Source organism: Oreochromis aureus, linkage group 8 (genome assembly GCF_013358895.1).
Source record: "Oreochromis aureus strain Israel breed Guangdong linkage group 8, ZZ_aureus, whole genome shotgun sequence".
In the NCBI taxonomy this organism is placed as follows: Eukaryota; Metazoa; Chordata; class Actinopteri; order Cichliformes; family Cichlidae; genus Oreochromis; species Oreochromis aureus.
This window is the reverse complement of record NC_052949.1, coordinates 16,081,696-16,099,571: the sequence shown is the minus strand read 5'-3', so window position 1 is coordinate 16,099,571 and position 17,876 is coordinate 16,081,696. Positions and strand designations below refer to the sequence as shown.

General features: G+C 38.5%; 2 protein-coding genes across 2 annotated transcripts in view; both read right to left on the bottom strand.

Moving 5' to 3' along the window:
• Positions 1 to 173, bottom strand: part of svild (supervillin d) — a 47,902-nt gene extending 47,729 nt beyond the window's left edge. The window contains exon 1 of the mRNA XM_031728667.2: positions 32 to 173. The gene's annotated coding sequence lies outside the window, so the exon portion shown is untranslated. The remainder of the gene's footprint in view (positions 1 to 31) is intronic.
• Positions 174 to 3,345: 3,172 nt separating this feature from the next.
• LOC116311527 (glycylpeptide N-tetradecanoyltransferase 2-like) lies at positions 3,346 to 16,062 on the bottom strand. The gene is made up of 12 exons (XM_031728664.2): positions 15,931 to 16,062; positions 15,715 to 15,823; positions 15,360 to 15,504; positions 7,140 to 7,258; positions 6,883 to 6,974; positions 6,164 to 6,280; positions 5,859 to 6,029; positions 5,506 to 5,614; positions 5,222 to 5,392; positions 4,904 to 5,068; positions 4,316 to 4,453; positions 3,346 to 3,548 (listed from the first exon to the last, which is right to left on the bottom strand). Exons 1-12 carry the CDS (start codon positions 15,945 to 15,947, stop codon positions 3,525 to 3,527), a joined length of 1,377 nt encoding a protein of 458 aa, XP_031584524.1. The 5' UTR covers positions 15,948 to 16,062; the 3' UTR covers positions 3,346 to 3,524.
• Between the last annotated feature and the right edge of the window lie 1,814 nt (positions 16,063 to 17,876).

Here is a 17,876-nt window from a genome sequence, read left to right as displayed (position 1 = left end):
AAAGCAAAGTGAGCAATGAGTCAGCACTTGCCTTCTTCAGAAGACAGATAGGCTCTCCATGACCACCCTTTACCGAAACTGAGGGGTCAGCACGGCGGAGTCCTGCCTGGTCAGTATGCAGAGAGAGAAAAAGCTGTGATAGCAGCTACTGGAAGCAGGTCGAGTCGCTTCAAACTTAAAATGCTTTCTCGTCTCTGATTGGGTGAAACCAAACGGCGGTGCGTTCGCGTCTTCCCAGTAAACGCCCATTTTCCTGGATGTAATGTGTAAATTACGACTGTGTGTGTGTGTGTGTGTGTGTGTGTGTACAGTAAGAAAATAAAAGTAATTATACACCAAGAACTTAAATTTAGTAAATACCAAAAGCTCTACATGACTACATTATGTGTATTCCTTATTTGGGCATTTCTTGTTTGTGCTGCTTGATACACCGCATTGTACCGCACTGATGAAAAATAAAAACAATAGTTAAGCCAGTGGCAAAGTCTATGATCTGTTAGTGAGGGGCTGAAAGCTTTAACCCTATTTATCGATCCATTAACAAAAAAATGGGGGGGGGGGGTCTTTAATGAAACACGTGTGAGCCTGACCTGCTTAATCTTTAAAAACAAACTCCCACATTCTCTTTGTGTGTCACTGTCACTGCTTCCTTATATGTTACAGATTTTCTTACACATGCAACCACATAATGCAAAGCAGGTGAGTTCTATATCTGCCTCTTTGGCTGCTCATTAAGCGAAGGCTCGCTTTGATATCTTGCAGCGCACCCTGCTGTTCATTGATATGCACTGTAGGTACAGCACTGTGAAATAGTCTTCATTTCTTTATATTTTGCAAGGGAAATGAGAAATAGGTGCAAAAACATGTGCAAATACACATCGTAATACAGCATCTAAGGCAACAACTTAGTCTGAAAAACTCTAAGAGCTTGAAAGTCAGAATTTGGAATGAACACCTTTATTCTTCAACACAGTCTGAACTATCATAGGCAAGTTTTCTTGTAATTTATGTACGTAGTCTAGGCTCTGGGGAGTTGATCCATGACTGACAGTGTTCCACTGTGTGTTTTTCCTCATTGGCAGTGTGTTTGGGATCTTTGTCATGTTGAAAGTGAAGCTGTTGCAAATAAGATGTTTTCCAGATGGTCTCGCATTGTGGATCAGGGTGTGATGCTACTCCAGCCCCAAACCATGACAGAGCCTCCATCATGTTTTACAGATGGCACTGACTGTTGTACCTTTCTTTTGACCTCATTCTTCTGACCCCAATGTCAACCATGATTTGAACCAGAAATTTTTCATTTGGATTGAGCACGTAAGACCTTTTGCCCCTGATTTTCAGTCCAGTTATTGTGTAATGTGGCATATCTTTGCTTTTTCTTCCTGTCTCTCTTTCTTAAGACTGGCTTCTTGACAGCCACCCTTCCACTGAGACCATTTCTGATGAGATTTCAGTGAATAGTTGACTGAACATCTGCAGAGCCAGATGCATCTCTCAGGTCCTGTGTCAGGTCTTTGCTGGATTTTTTTCCCTCTTTCTTAAGGACATGTAGGTTTATATGCAGTTTCTTCCTTTGTCCTCCATTTGTCCGGTTTATGCCAAGCTAACAGCTTTGACCTTGTTGGTGCAGAAATTGGCATTTTTCATAGATTCCAGTAAAGAATTGGGAACAAATTATGTGTTTTGCAACAGGCTCCTAGAAGCAAAGTGCCTGAAGACACAATTTAAAATAAGGTCTTTGCTAAGTTGTTTTGTGCATACACAACTGTGGTTTGTCCCTTCAGTTAGGTATGTCTTCATGCTTAAATGATTCATAGGTTGGAGTTAAGAGGCTTAACAAACAAACCGAAAGCAAGAAAAAATAAATTCAGTTCCTTCATTCAAGGCCACCTGAGCAGTAGTTCTCAAGTGAAGGCACAATATATTTAGAAAAATGAGGGAATGCTTAAAACCTATGTACAATGAACAGCTTTTACACTGTACTGTCTTTCAGGAGAGAAAGTAAAACAAAAATTTAATATGTGTAATTTGTCTTTTTGTCATCAAACATAACAAACAGGTTACAAACAGGTTATTCTGAAGCAATGCGGTCAGCACTTGATTTCCAGAATGTCTAAGATGTTGACAGAAAATAAAACTTCCTGCTGTGGGATAGATACAGATTTATAGATTGTGAGAGCATTATTCACTTTACAGCATTTTGCTGACTGTTAGCCCTACAGAGAACCCCCCCCCCCCCCCATTAAACATTAATGCTCATTAATGTTTCACTTTCACACTTCTGGAACAAATCATGCCTAGTTGAGATTTAACTTGAATGGCTTCATTCCTGTTATGGTGTACTTGGAAACTTAAAGTGAATAGCAAGAGCAGATAAGAAGACATATGGGCTCAAAATGTGGTCATAAATATTTTGTACTTGTAAATCAGGATTTGTATGTGTAAAAAGAATTTGTGTGTGCGTAAAAAAGATTTGTGTGTGGACTTAGCCAAAAAAAACCCCTGCAAGTTATAAGTACAAATTTTGACCCTATTTTTCTTCCTTTCATCTGATTGGTCAATATCATGTCAATCACAAATGTAACAATCCAATCAGAGAACAGATGGGTTTGGCTGTCGGAGGGGCGCTTTTTTGAACTGCAGGTCCTTGAAGGGAATAAATGCCCTTTTACATGCCAACCCAGCAGTCTCATCTGAGTTTGGTGATTTTTGTGTCACAGGTTTACGTGCTTAATACAGGGACTTCCACAGCCTTTTCAACAGCGCTGCAGACCCCGTGTTTTGGAAATGACAGTCTTCACTGCAAAGCTTTCTTCGTTATGAATTAGCATACATGTTTTTATTGAACATTAAAGAACTAGCAAAAAAAACCAAACTCTTGTAGAGGACATAAAGGACCTTTATGCTGCGCACTGTGACTCACAGCAATGGTCCCGGGTCAGCCCTGACTTTGTGTTAAACTAATCCTAAAGTAATAATGGTATTTCTAACCACTGACATACCACAACTTTATCCTTTCAACAGCTGCTGAAAGTTAGGGGACCTAGCTTCTATCGGATATTTATATAGAGATCCTCCAGCTTCAAACTGCACACAAATCTTTTTTACACATACAAATCCTGATTTACAAGTACAAAATATTTATGACCACATTTTGAGCCCACACACACACACACACACACACACACACACACACACACACTGGTGTTAGGATGTACAGGATCTATCTACCGAACTGCACAAATTCAAATTTGCTCACTTAATTCTCCATTACGTCAAAAACAATTCGTCCCTGTTACTGAAAAACTGGACCCAATGAACTGCCATAAAGATCAGACATGCATCTAGAAATTTAATTCAGCCTTTATTCCTCTTCTTGATTTTTGAATACACGTGTTTTGCAGTTTTTTCCCCCCAAAACCCCAAATTCCCCTTTGCTGATACTGATGCAGTTTGACGTCCAGTCTCCTGAAAGCCCTTTCATCCTCCACCACTCTGCCACTCTGCCCTCTTCCAGTAGCAGGTCAGTTGGGGAACACAAAGCCAACCTGTGAAGCAAACATCCATTATATGAATTACTGATGAGCAACAGCTACCAAGGACAGAAGACACCCACACTGAACCTTACAGGGTGCACTCACAAACATTTTTGAGCAGTTTCTGACATTGCTATTTTATTTATTTACTTTTTAAACCTGACATGACAAAAGGGATGTCAACTCATAACATAGCAACTTGTCAAACACAAAGTATTCACAGCCAGAATCATACTTCCATTTATTGTCTATTTTAATCTAAATGGGATTATAATTTATAAAATAAACATCATGTTATAATAAACCTGTCTCGAAACTTGATTTGAGGCCATAAACTAATTCAAAAAGTATTCAACAAAGTGTTAAATCAAGTGAGACGTAGCATCATTTTCTCATTGTCCTCGCTATAATCTGACCTCTACTTGAAGTCATAGTAGTCACCTTCAATTAGTCTTTAAAAAAAATGTACATTTAAGGCATTTGGAAGCACAGGAATTTATTGGGTCCTGTAAAAAACTATGTATACCCAATGATTAAATAGCATGTGGAACTACTTTGAGCAGCAACAACCTGCAGTAGTGGTTTTCTATATAACTTGTCACATCACCGTGGAGGAATTCTGTCCCACTTTTCTTTACAGTCGATGCACTGAACCCACAATCTGACCCAAAACAACACTCATCAGTGCTTTGACCCAAGATTAGACAATAAAGTGGTGGACCAAGCGGATTGCATGTAATGACAGTAATAACTGATTGCAACATTAATGCACTGAATACCTTGTCTGGGCTCATATTAGGACACATCCAGTTGTACAAGTAGTAATGAACATTCTGGTCACTGACACTGAACTTGAGCTTCTCCAGGAAACTCTTGTTGTCCATCACATCGATGGCAGAGAAGACGTCAAAACCTTTCTGTTAGCGAGGGGACGAAAAACAATAACGTGACCATTATATACACAAAATCAAATATACACAGCTTACAAGAATTAAGTCAAAAATTCTATTGTTGGTCAGTGTTTTGGTCTATGTCAGATTTTTTGAGTATATTGATAACTTAACTGCATAATATATGAAGTGGAGTGAAACATAATGCCACATTATTCAGTTTTTAGATGATAAATGGTGATATAAAGTGGCTTTAGGTGTGAATGGGAGTGTGAATAGTTAGCCCTGCAACACACTAGCAACCTATCTAGGCATTACTCCACCTTTTGCTCTACAACAGCTGGGATAGGCTCCAACCCCCACCCAACCAGAGACCTGAGACTAGGGTAATGAATATGAGGATGTACTTTGGTCTCTGTACAGGATCCCTGGCTCCCATGCTTTATATGAATTAAGTTTTTACAGTGGCACACTCACAGACTTTGCCAGGACCAGGGTGTCCTCCATGAGGTCGACCAGCTTCGTTCTAGTAGAGACAACATAAAGGAGGCGAGCTCCTCTGAGGCTTGTGTGTACTGGGTGATTCAGAACTCTTGAGGAGAAGCTATAGAAACTCACTATATCTGTCAGGGCACCATCACCCTGTGTGGGAGGAGAGGAGGCAAATACATTTTTAATGACTACAGCATAATATCATTTTAAATTCCCCCCCACAAAAAAAAACAAAACACCCAGTGAAGAAAGTTTTTTTCCTTCTTCGATATAATTTAAAGTAGAGATACAGTGAGGTCAGACCTCGACCACATAGGTGTCGATCACATTCTCCCTCGGCAGCAACAGATGCTCTACGTCTTGCACGGACAAGATAGGGCTGAAGTGAGACTTGCAGAAGTTTGTCTGGAGTAGTGAATGTATCCCCGGGATATCTTCTCTGGTCATAGGGCGCAGACCTTGTACTTTTGTCACCTTGGAAAAAATTCAAGCGAGGTGAATGAAAACAGGAGAAATGTTTTGGAGAAGTGCTGCAGTAGCAACATGCAGCAGTAAACTTCTGTCTCTAGATGGCGGCACAGACTAACCTCAGGTAAGCGGTTGAACTTCAGAGCTCTCTGCAGGTTCATGCTCTGTCTCAGTGCTGGGTGGTTGACCTCCATCAGCTTACGAGGATTCAGTGGGCGATGCCAAAGTCTAAAAGGATTTATTTGACAGAGACGTTCCTTCATAAATAAAACACGAAATGTAACCTAAGTGAAGCATACACAAACACCTAAATGTATAATTAGTTATTGTAGATAAAGGCGGAAGAGTCTGGCATCCATGGCAACGTGACAAAAAGGTGCTGATTTTATTCCCTTTTGCACCGTGCAAAGCTCATATGTATCGCTTTCCTTTGCCTTTAAATTGTGACTCAACTATGTGTGGCAGCTACTACCTGCAGGAGCTTATTGGTGTGGGCAGTACTATGCCAGTGGTGTAGACAGCCTGGCAGAGTCCCTGCTGGTTGACCCGTCTGGCGAGCTCTCGGATCAGCACTGGAGTCATTCGCTTGAGGCGGAGCTTCTTATGAACACACAGGAATTTGACCTGTACCACCCGCCTCTCCCTGCAGAAACATTTTGAGTCCCAGCTTTGAGATGTTCACGAGGAAATTGCCACGGTTACGTGCTCTGAATGTGGGCATCACTCATCAGACTTCACACAAACACACATCTTTGCATATATTTATGAGCTACTCACATCTCATAAATGCGAACATCTGCAGGAACAGCAGCGATGAAGCCGACTAACTTCTTATTGGCGTCTACTCTCACACCGCAGTGCCAGTGAGCCACCCAGTTAGGAGGCTGTAGAGCCCTTAAGAGAAAACAAATAATGCTGTTTGCAGCACAACACTCATTTCATATAGACATAGTTCACTACACTCTGAAAAAAAAGAAAGAACTCAGCATGATGTGAATTCAGAGGCTGAATGAATGCAGCAGTTTTTTCAAACTCAGGGCCAAACACTTGTGCCAATTCCTGGAAAGATAGCGCTAATTATTCATTTCAAAGTAAATGTTATTATATTTTGATGCAAGTAGCCCCGAAGGTACTGCTTTATGGAGATCACTGCCAAAAAACCCAGAACAGAACAAAAAAAACAAAACAGCAGTGACGACATTAAAGCAGAGGCTTGTTAAAGATATGATGTGTTAGGTCAGGTTGAGTAGTCAAAAAAAGAGAAAATGTCCTTTAAAGACATTTAGTGTTTTAATTCGGTGTAACGCAGAGGCTGAAAGCAAAGCACTGTGATTACACTAAGCAGAGTCCAGCTGTGAATCTGTAAAAATCTATGAACTATGCCTGAGCCGTATGTGTGTGTATGTCTGTGTGTTTCTCTATTAGATAAGAGGTTTTAAAAGGTATTAATGCTAAAAAGTAGACATCAAAAGGCACTACATCTTTTTGGAGCTTACCACTGCAGATATTCCAGAGAGAAGTCAAATCTGGTCATGTTATCATCTTCTTCCATGTAGTTCTCATTTAGTAGACTGCATAGTTCTTTCAACTGAAATGATGGAAAACAGCTGAATTGGATTCACTTTATTTTAAATAGCATTTTATTTTCCTGAACCATACGCTAAGAAGTTGGTCCTTTACTTCTGAAATGCTAGAAAAAGACTGTCATATATTTTCTGTTATTGCATACGACAACCTACAATAAATAACTTACCACTGGAGGGCTGCTCAGGTCCAGAGTATCCCAGGAGAAGCCCTGAGGTAGTGAGTAGGGCTCCTTCCGGATACTTGCCTCACCCTCTACTATTGGGCCATGAGTTGTAATGCTGTCACCTGAGGGCAGAGAAATAGACATGTCTGCATCGAATGACATTCAGATAACACTATTCTCAGTATAAGTGAATGAAGGAGTGATGTACAAATGCACTTTTTATACTATATACTATAAACTTACAATATATTTTTAAAAGGCCAACACAAAGACAGTGTTTCAGGACTTCTTATCATATGTAAAAGCAAAAGGAAGGTCAGCTGAGCATAAAATAATATGCAACTAAGACAATTAAAAATATATATATATATATATATATATATATATATATATATATATATATATATATATATATAATGAGAATGCAGTATCAAACAGATGCCAGAAACAGTGGAAGAAAAGAAAAATGAAGAGGTCCTGTGTCTTGCCCACTAACAATCCATACGTGTAGCTGTGATACGTTTTGCTGTGTAAGAATGCACCAATACAGTGCGAAAGATTATATATGAAATATTCACAGAATTGCAAAATTAAATATTTCTTACAGTGTACCGACAAACTGAGAGGACCAAAACTACTCCTATCCTTCTATACAGACTTTAGTGAGCAGCCAGTCTAGCCTGTATGTAAAAGATAGACTTAGCACCACCCCAAATTGGTTAGCAAAGCCCCATCATGAAACTTTGATTATGGCTCCCTCCATCTTTGTTTCAAATCCAGACTTAATGAGTGAAGGGTGGAACTTACTGACAACCCCAAGGACACTGCGCACTAATGCTGTAGTGAATAAAGTGTAGCCAGATTGGACGAGTAAATAAAACTTTGGCTGTTTTAAGATGGGTTTGGTGGTCATTCAAACATACACACTTTATATGTTAATTTGAAACAAACCGAAGAGTATTACACCAGTATTACAACCAGACGTCACAACCACTGCACAGTTTTCTGTGCTAGGCTGGAAACCATTAACAAGGCTTCCTTCTGTATAGCCAGTTTCATTTACTTATAACTCCGTTTTTGAATCAGCTATGGGTCATACTTTGAAAAATCAACATTCAAATCTATTCAGTAGGGCTTGAAAACTAGCAAGTGCGACTGTGAACTCAGCAGAAGACAGTCACTATACTTTCATGTACATGGAATTATTGTTTTCCTATTGAGTCCTTTGTAACTGGAGTTATTTTTGCAACCATGGGAGTTTCCTGGTGGTGAACAAGACTCTGACTCCACTATGTCCTTAACTGTATATCGCCAGTTAGCTTACAGATTAGCATAGAGACTGGACACAGAAACCGGTAACCCAATCATGATGGGTTAGCTAATGCTCCATAAACACTGCAAAAACAGTTATACTTGAAACAAGCCAAATATTCTTAAACCTGACAAGCAAAAGTTGCTTGAATAGAATTGTTAAAACTAGCAAATGAATCAGTGCCTTTTAACTAGACAAAACTGTCTAAAATTTATGCTTAATTGAAGAAAATTTGACTTATTACAAGGAAAGAGTCTGATTTGTTTCTTTCTTGATTGAGCTAAATATAAGAATCAAATCTCAACTCTGAGATCAATAATTAGAAAAAATTGCTGAGAATAAGATGCCATCTGTTCAAAAAGCTACAAAAAATATGGGACTTTATCTTAAAGCAAGACACCAGAAGCATTCTTAGTTTTTGCACTTTTATTGACACAGCAGCGGGTCAGTAAGTCAACTTTAACAGTACTAATTCCAGGAGAATCATGTCTAACATTACCTACATTTGAGCAGGGTACTGTGTAACATGGCCACTGTAAGAAGTGCATATTCCAGATACTCTTAACAGGAATAATTACAGTATAAAATACGCACGGCTGAATGTATCAAAAATACATCTTGCTGCAGCTTGAAGCAATCAGCATTCCAAATCCTAGATTGCATAACTTTTTAGAAGAACAGCTTTAAAGATCACACAAACAAACGTGTCTTACATGAAGATGCAGCGATTGAGCATAACAGAGTGGAAAAGATTACAGCACCTGGTACTGCATAAACAGATTATTTTGATTTTGTGCAAAAATGATGATTACTTCACATTTTAATATTTTTAATGATAACATTATTAGGTTTTTAATGTCCCTTATTGCAGAATAAAGATTTCTTATGAAAGTTTGGTTTTGTTTTGGTTTTATCTTTAGCTCCATTCTAAGAAAATGACCAGCTTTTCTTAGAATGTCCTCAATGTTGGACACATACAGGATGTCATGCTGAAATGTAAAGCACTTACAATACAACCCACTACAAGCAAATTATTCCAGCCTAATTGATGACATTTATGGCATTTGTTTTCTGTGCTGACTGATATGCTGCTAAGTGCTTTGCTCCCTGCTTTTAAATCAGATGTCACTCTGAACATAAACACAAGCTACATGTGATGTCTCTGATGTGTATCTGTTTCTACCTGTGCTGATGCTAGCATGATTAAAGCTAGCCAAGCAGCGGTAAATATGTGAAGCAAGGCAGAAGGATGTACTCATCAAATGAACAGGATCATAAGGATATAAGACCACAAGCACTGCATATGTAACAAAACTATGTTGACATCAAATGGTATGTTATTTGAAATCTATATGAAACAATGACACAACTATTATTATTTTTTTTTTTCCAATTTATTTTTTTCACAATTGTCCAAATTAGTCTGTGATTGGCCTTAGTACCTCTGAAATCATATTTATATACAACTAAATATGACTCAGCAAATATGTTTTAAATGGATGATTCCTCACTTGATGACGAATCATCCATTTCCATATTTGCTGAGTCCTAAATTTGATGTCAGTGAGCTTATCAGTGGTTGGTGTTAAAAAAAAAGCCCCCAAATCCCCTATGAGCAAGCACTTGGCGACAGTGGAGAGGAAAAACTCCCTCTTAATAGGAAGAAACCTCTGACAGAACCGGGCTCAGGAAGGGGTGGCCTTCTGTCTCGACCGAGTGGGGTTCAAATGTTCACTGACAATTTAGTTGTATATAATTATGATTTTTAGGACGTGATGTTGAGACCGATTAGGTGAAATTGGGGATGCAGCCTGTTCCGCTTCTTCTTCTTCTTCTTAATTGGCAGTGTCTCCGGCAGGCTCTTAACTTCAGCCACCTTGGCAGTGAGCATTTTCTGTTCGTCTCGTAGTTTTTGCACCTGTACAGAGAATGCAGCTGACTCTTCTTTTTCTATCTTCTGTTGTTCTGTGGTGCCTTTTTCTTCCAGAGGCTCCTGCAGAGACATTGCAGTGGATGGTAGTGAGTCCTCTTTTTCCATCTTCTCCTGTTCTCCAGTGTCTTTTTCTTTCAGAGGCTCACATTTGTGCATTTCATTTGCAGCGGTGGAATTTTGTTCATTTTGCTGCTGTGGGATTTTAAGTGAGGAAGCTTTGGCTTCTTCCAGCTCTAGCTCAAGAGTCTTAACCTTCAAATCATGAAGGGATTTGTTGGAGAAGAGCTGCGATTTGAGGTCACTAATTTCTCTGTTGAGTGTCTCCTGCTCCTGCCTATGTTTAATGGCCTGTTCTTTGAGCTGATTTTGAGCTGCTAGGAGCTGTTTCTGGAGCATCTCAATCTGCTCTTGTTGATTCCTACATTGGACCTCAAATTCAGCCTCCTTAGAGGTCTTCAGTCCTACAGAGTCTGTGTGTGAAGCCTCTGTGGTTGGAGTGGCAGACTCCACACACTGCTCTGTGGTATGGTGGCTGATTTGTTCCTGCAGGGAAACCATCACCTCATCCAGTTTGACAATAGCTTCACTGTCTTTTGTGAAGGCCTCTGTCCCACTGATGTCATTCGGCTTATTACTAGAAGCCTCCTCCAGCTGCTCTATGAGGTCTTTAACTGTTTCCTCATGACTTCTCTTGTTCTCGTGCATTTGTGCATGAAGTTTGTTCACCTGAAACTGGTGATAAGAGGCCCTCTTGTTTGCAGCTACCATGTTCCAGTAAAGGGCATTCTGATGGTATTGGGAGGCTTCCAGTTGCTGTCTGAGAGCAGCAATCTCGTACCATGGATTAAACTGGGGTCTAAATGTGGGACTGGGTTGATATTGCCAAGTCCCTCCATTAGGCCCAGGGTTTGGTCTGCTGGGGTTCTTCACATTTCCCTCTCTCTCCATATTCATGTCCTCCTTTGCATTTGAAATGGTGAGGGATTCAGGGTTTTCCCTTTCAGAAGTGGCTTCAGTGTTTTCTTGCATTTCTTCATTTTTTGGGTTTGCTCCATCACCCATGCTGTTTTGAGCTTCAAGAAGAGCCCGGGCATATGCCCGAGTAATTGGTCTTCTTGGTTCTTCAGCCACTCTTTTCTCTTTTTGCTTTTTTTGTTTCTTTGGTTTCACAACCATTTCCTTTTGTGGTTGTGCCACAGGACTTTTCAGGATTTGGTCTTCCGGATTTTTCAAGCTCAGGTTTTGGCCTTTGCAAGATTGTTATTTTTGGTGTGATGACCATTTCCGTTTGTGCTTCTGCCATTGTAAATGCGTCAGCGTTTCTCTGCGTCTGCCTTATCTTTGTTTTAACAACCAGGTTGTTTTGTGTTTCTGCCATCCGAGATCCACTAAAGTTGGTTGAATGTCTCCCCTATTTAAGGGTTTTGCCAGTAGAATGTCCACTGTGTCACGGGCTGTTCCTTTGATGTGCTGTTCCTTTGAAGTGCCATGATTGGACCAATTCAAAATAAAATGCCTAAAAAACCTACTGTAAAGGAAAGGCTTTTATTTTGTAGCACATACTGAATTAACACTATAAAAACTACTCTACAGGAATTGCAGTAAAAAATAAAACAAAAGCAAAATATGTTTTTTTTAAATGGTTGTTAAAAAAACCTAACCAAAGTAGAAGACGACTGTTTAGTTAGTGGAAAGTATTTGACATTCTAGAGATTCTCATGCATAATAACTTCTTTCATGATGTAAACTAGGACAGGTAGAAAACTTTCATATTTAGTGAAAGATATTTATTAACACTATCCAATGAGAGTTACTGAATGGCTGTAGGCAGTGGGATCTTGGTGGTTGCCGAGGCGACAGAATGTCATCTATGTTTTGTTTTAAATTCAGTTTCATTGCTGAATCTAAGAAACAACAGGCTGTAGAGGGAGACTTTAATAGAGGTTTACTAACTCTTACTATCATATCCATTGTGGAAAAATCTGCCTATATTTAGCATAATATATTTGAACAATCTAAGGCTACGTCCACACGTACCCGGGTATTTTTGAAAACGCAGATTTTTCTATGCGTTTGCACCTTTCGTCCACACGTAAACGGCGTTTTTGGTCACTGAAAACGAAGATTTCTAAAAACGCCTGCCAGGGTGAATATTTTCGAAAACTCCGTTTTTGCATTTAGGTGTGGACGAGGAAAACGGAGAAAACGCAGCGTCAAAGGTGTGCGCCTTTTTTGACGTCACACTGTGCGCCACGTTATTGTTTCGGTGAAATGAATTTCTACAATACTGTTACTGTTAATTGTACTCTCTGCAGTGTTTAAATGCTTACATATACACACACAGTTACTGTCCCTCCACACATACGACTCGGTTCTGCTTCTATGCCCCATCTTTGTTTACTATTTCCCACCGAGGCTCCTAGACTTCTGATTGGCCAACATTTCTACATGGTTAGGAATATATCGCCACCTGTTGCTTTGGCATGTTCCTAGCAGCGTTTTCCTTCATTTCTGCGTTTACGTGTGGACGGGATTTTTTTTTAAAACGAAAACGGAAAAGTTCTGGTGACAACAGTTGTAAGTGAAAGATTACAATTATGGCAATAATATTGAATATTGAACTGAAAGTTGATTTAGTTCTTTCTTTCCTGTTCTGTTTAAACATAGCCCTGTTCAGGACACTACCAACTCTCTTCCCATCATGAGCTGCACCACCCAAGAAGATGGGACATGCCAGTGAAGCACTGATTCTTGTCCTTCAGGTCTGGTTTCTTCATATTTGTTATCAAATAATGCCCCTAAAGCCTTCACTTTAACAGTTTATTTGGCATATGGCCTTTTTATCCATGCCAGTCCTCCAACAATGTAGTTTATATTTGGAAAAGTGTGCAGAAATCTGAAATGGCACAAACACTGATAGATCAAAAATTTCAATAAAAATAATAAAGAAAATCATAAAGAAATTAAAAACAGAAATTGGAAATAATTACATATTTAACTATCACAGGTGCAGTAACTTTGTCATTTCCTAAAGTGTGTAAAGACATAATCCTAACCTGATGAGGCAGAATTTATTACATTTTTCAATGGCATGAATATTTGGGATTTTCTATGCAGTATTTGTCCATCTAAAGAAAAATAACATTAATATGGTCTGTAGCGCATCTGATCTATAGTTGTCATCATTCATGTATCACCCCAAGGGTGCACCCCAAAGGAATCAATAAAGTGAAGTCTACTTGTGGTTAAGTATTTGAACTACCCTGATAGCTTTGGAGTTTCTCCGAAACATTGTACAATTTTGTCTTTGTTTTTCTTTTTGCCAACAGAAGATCCAGCGTCAGCCCTGTTCTGCTCTTTGAAGGGTCCCGCTGTCCTTTTGCAGTTGGAACCACTCCCATCACCACATTTGCCACAGATGTCCTTGGAGAAGGTTTGCTGTATCTTATGGCATACTACTACACCCTGCATCTCACCTATCCTAAATGTGTGGCAACGCTTCTGTCATTCAGACTGAAGTGTTAAAGGACAATATCTATGAGCAAGACACCACAGGCTCATACAAAAAAATCATGGCAGGCTGTAGGAATTTTTATTGAAATGCAGAGCTGTTTGAGCAAGATGTAACTTAGGTCTGTGTTGGAAGGTTTGGACCTGATAGTTTTGAAGTTGCAATTTACACTTGAATTCTTTTTTTTATTCTTATTAATGTAATACAAAGTACTTTCTTTCTTTAAACACATCTGTTCTGCAAATTCTGTTTAAAATTGCAAATGCTCTTTTTACATTTTATATGTTGAATAATTAACTGGTTTAGCAGTTCTAAAAGGAATACAAAATAACAATGTTACACTTACAATGTGTCTTTAAATTTTTGTGTACTATGATTGACTGAAGTATTTGTTACTGTTTGGAGAGTTTGTTTCCAATAAAGGTCATGTACACAGTATACTTTGCCTGCTTTCATTTGGTGTACATGCTTTGTCCTGTTTTAAGATTAAAAAGAATTATCTTGTTTAGTGGGACTTGTTTTAAGATCTTTTCTCTCAAAGAAAAAAAAAAAAGCACTTACAGACTTATTTTGGTTTTATTTGACTTAACAGAGTTCTTGGAATAGCTAATTCACAACTTGTTTTAAGATATCTCTTACTTGTCTAAAGCCTAGATATTTTTCTTATTTTGAGAAGTCTTATCAAGTGTAATTATCTTACTGCACTGGCAGATTATTTCACTAAATTTAAGAAGATTTAGACTAATCTATTTTTTTAACTTATTTTAAGATGGGTAATTTTTGCAGTGCACTAGTTTTTAGATTATTTGCCTTGATTTGTTCCTTAGAATAAGTGTTTGATGCCTATTTTCAGATTTAATTTCTTCAACATTTTGCTTAGAACAAGTGGTTAAAGCTTATTTTGGGTTTCAATTGCCATGATTGGTTGCCTGGAATAAGTGTGTAAGGCTTATTTTAAGATTTAACTATATATTTGTTGCCTAGAATAAGTGGTTAAATCTTATTTTAAGTTTCAATTGTTCTGATTTGTTGCCTGGAATAAGTGTAAAAGACTTATTTTTAGCTTTATTTAAATCTAGATATTGTTCTTATTTCAAGAAATGTTATTAAGAAAAAAACACTTGCCCCACTGGCAGATAATTTCACTTGTTTTAAGCAAACCTTCACCAAAAATAAGTGTATTTATCTAGTATTAAGGAGGTGGGTTTTTGCAGTGAATACCTTGATTATTAAACCACCTTTCTTATAATACCTTGTTTGTCCAGTCTGCTAAAACCAAAGTTTATAAAGATTTTGCTATCTACAAACTTGGACAAGCTAGTTTAAATTTTCAGTTTGTGCTAAGCTAAGCTAACCCACAGCTGCCAGAATTCAAGCTGACAGACTGAAGGCAAAGTTTAGTGTTTTTATTTGAGTTAGTGCTTTCTTTTTTAAGAGTATGTAGACATTTTCTGAACAACGAATTACCCAGTTTGGGGACAGGTTGCGTGTCCCAAAAGCAGTAGGTGTGTTTTTTGGCCTGCTGCAGGGTCTTTGGCAGACCTGGCTCCAAGGAGAAGAGGTGAAGGGCTCTCTGGATCTCCTGCTGCTTCTTCTCTGGCAAAGCATCCAGCTAGTACAGAACAGGACATTGAAAGGACAGGTCATTGTGCAAATATCCCACCTAAGGAAGTAAAAGTTTGACTGTCACAAAGAAAAGAAAAATCAGCTACAGCAAGAATACAAATGCACTGAAAACGAAATGTTTCCAGTGGCCAAATATTCATAGTCCACAAACAAAACATATTGAATATCACAGTCAAACATGCACAAAAAAACAAACCATGGCGAACGGGTCTCTTGGCCCCTGTGGTCTCCAGGCATCGTCCCCCTTTTTCTTCTTTTTGCTCTTCGTAAGGCTGCCATTCTTGTCATCTGCCAGCTTCTTGTCACTGAAAGACATTTTTAATGCCCTAAAGTTCCCGTATATCCCTCTGTACTCAATACTGAAACTTTAGATGTTCAGTTAATGGAAAACAGAATTTATTGCTGTACTTACTACTTTGACTCAGCCATTGTAAGCAAGTGTGACTCCCTTAAGCTGAGGGTGAACTGGTGGTGTTTTGTGGTTTTTTCATCTCTTATCTCTGGAAGCAGTGAGGGGAGGAGGGCGGACGCCTCAGTTACCCAACCCAGCTCCCACCCAGTGGATAGATAACCCAGAACAATACGGACAATTACATATGACTTCTCACGGTCTTCATATGTCAGACTGCTGCTAAATAGAACCCTCTGGTAGATTAAAGCTTATAGCAGCTTGATCCAGGTAGAGGTTTTAATTGGTTGGGGCTGTCTAATTGCAGAGTTCCCATACAGGCACCCTTTTAAAATTCAGCACTTTTCCAGAACTTTATATCTCCTGTGGACTTGACGATCTTTGTGCTTTTTCAGCACAATGTAAGAAAACATGACTAATTTGACCATATAATCTCACTGAGGACTTTCCTGCACCCAAGCAAATAATAGCGATTGAATTCAAATATTACCAAAATATTAAAGTAACATCAGTTTACAGTTTAAAGTATTACTGAGTAATAAGAGCTCAATGTGGCTGAAATACATTCACTTGCCAATTAATTAGGTACGCCTGTTGAACTGCTTGTAAGTCAAATGTCTATCAGCCAATCAAATGGAAGCAACTTAGTGCATCTAGGCCTGCAGGCATGATCTCAATGGCCTGTGGATGTCTAAACTAGCATCAGCATAGGGAAGAAAGGTGGTTGAAGTGAATAACTAGTGAGCGGCAGTTCTTTTGTTGATGCTGGAGGTCCAGACCAGACTCCTTTGAGCTGATAGGAAGGCAGCAGTTACTCAAATAACCACTTGTTACAACCAAGTTCTGCAGAAGATTGTCTCTGAATGCACAGCACACCCAACCTCAATGCAGATGAGCTGCAGCAGCAAAAGAGCAGATGTCAGATGTGTATCTGATAAATCTGCAGCAAATGTGCGAAGCTATCATGTCAACATGGACCAAAATCTATGTTTATGTTGTTAAACATGAATCTTGTTAAATATGTGCCAGGAAGAATTAAGGCAGTTTTGAAGGTGTCCAAACCAGTACAAGGTGTAGCTAATAAAGTAACCAGTGAATGTACATATTCTGTCTTGTAGTTTGTAATGAATATCAAAGTAGTCACTCTGTGGAATTAACTTGATTATCAAAAATTGTTTATCAGAATAAAAAATGTCCTTAAATGAAAGGAAGTGTTGTGGTAAGAAATGTTATTGTTGTTGTTATTATTGAGTTTTTACCTTATAATAAAAAGTGCCTTGAGGCATCTGTTGTTGTGATTTGGCGCTCTATAAATAAAACTGAATTGAATCAAACTGAATAAAACACAAATGCCGGCATAGGAACAGTTTCTGGGATGAATAGGCAAACTATTATATATTCATCCATGCAGCCTATTGATCAGGGCTAACAGAACAATTTCCAATGATGATATTATCACAATATCTACAGATTTATTTATTTAATTTTTTAAAAAAGTAATAATTAATTTTTTAAGGCTATCGTCAGATTCATCTAGGACTGTGTTTTTCACACAAGACACAAGATTTCACATGTATATTATCCTACTGTGTGCATTATTGACACATCATTGATATTTAATTTTGAAATACCACAATATTCATCAACACACACATCAAGAGATCTGTGCTCTGCATATAAGATTAGAAAATAATAACTTAAAATAACAAAATATTAAGGTACTGATTGCTCTAATGCAGGAAAGACGGAGAGCTATTCCTTTTTTCTTTGAAGAGAAGGGAAGTCTTAATTGTTTTGTAAGAGAGCAGAAAAAGGGGTTTTAACTTCAAAAAGATTAATCTAATATGTCATTCTTACGCTTGAGTTTTTAAATAAATAAAAGATCAAATAGTTACATAAAATTATGGCTTTTGTTCATGTCATAGTGCATGAACAATGCGGTCCATCAG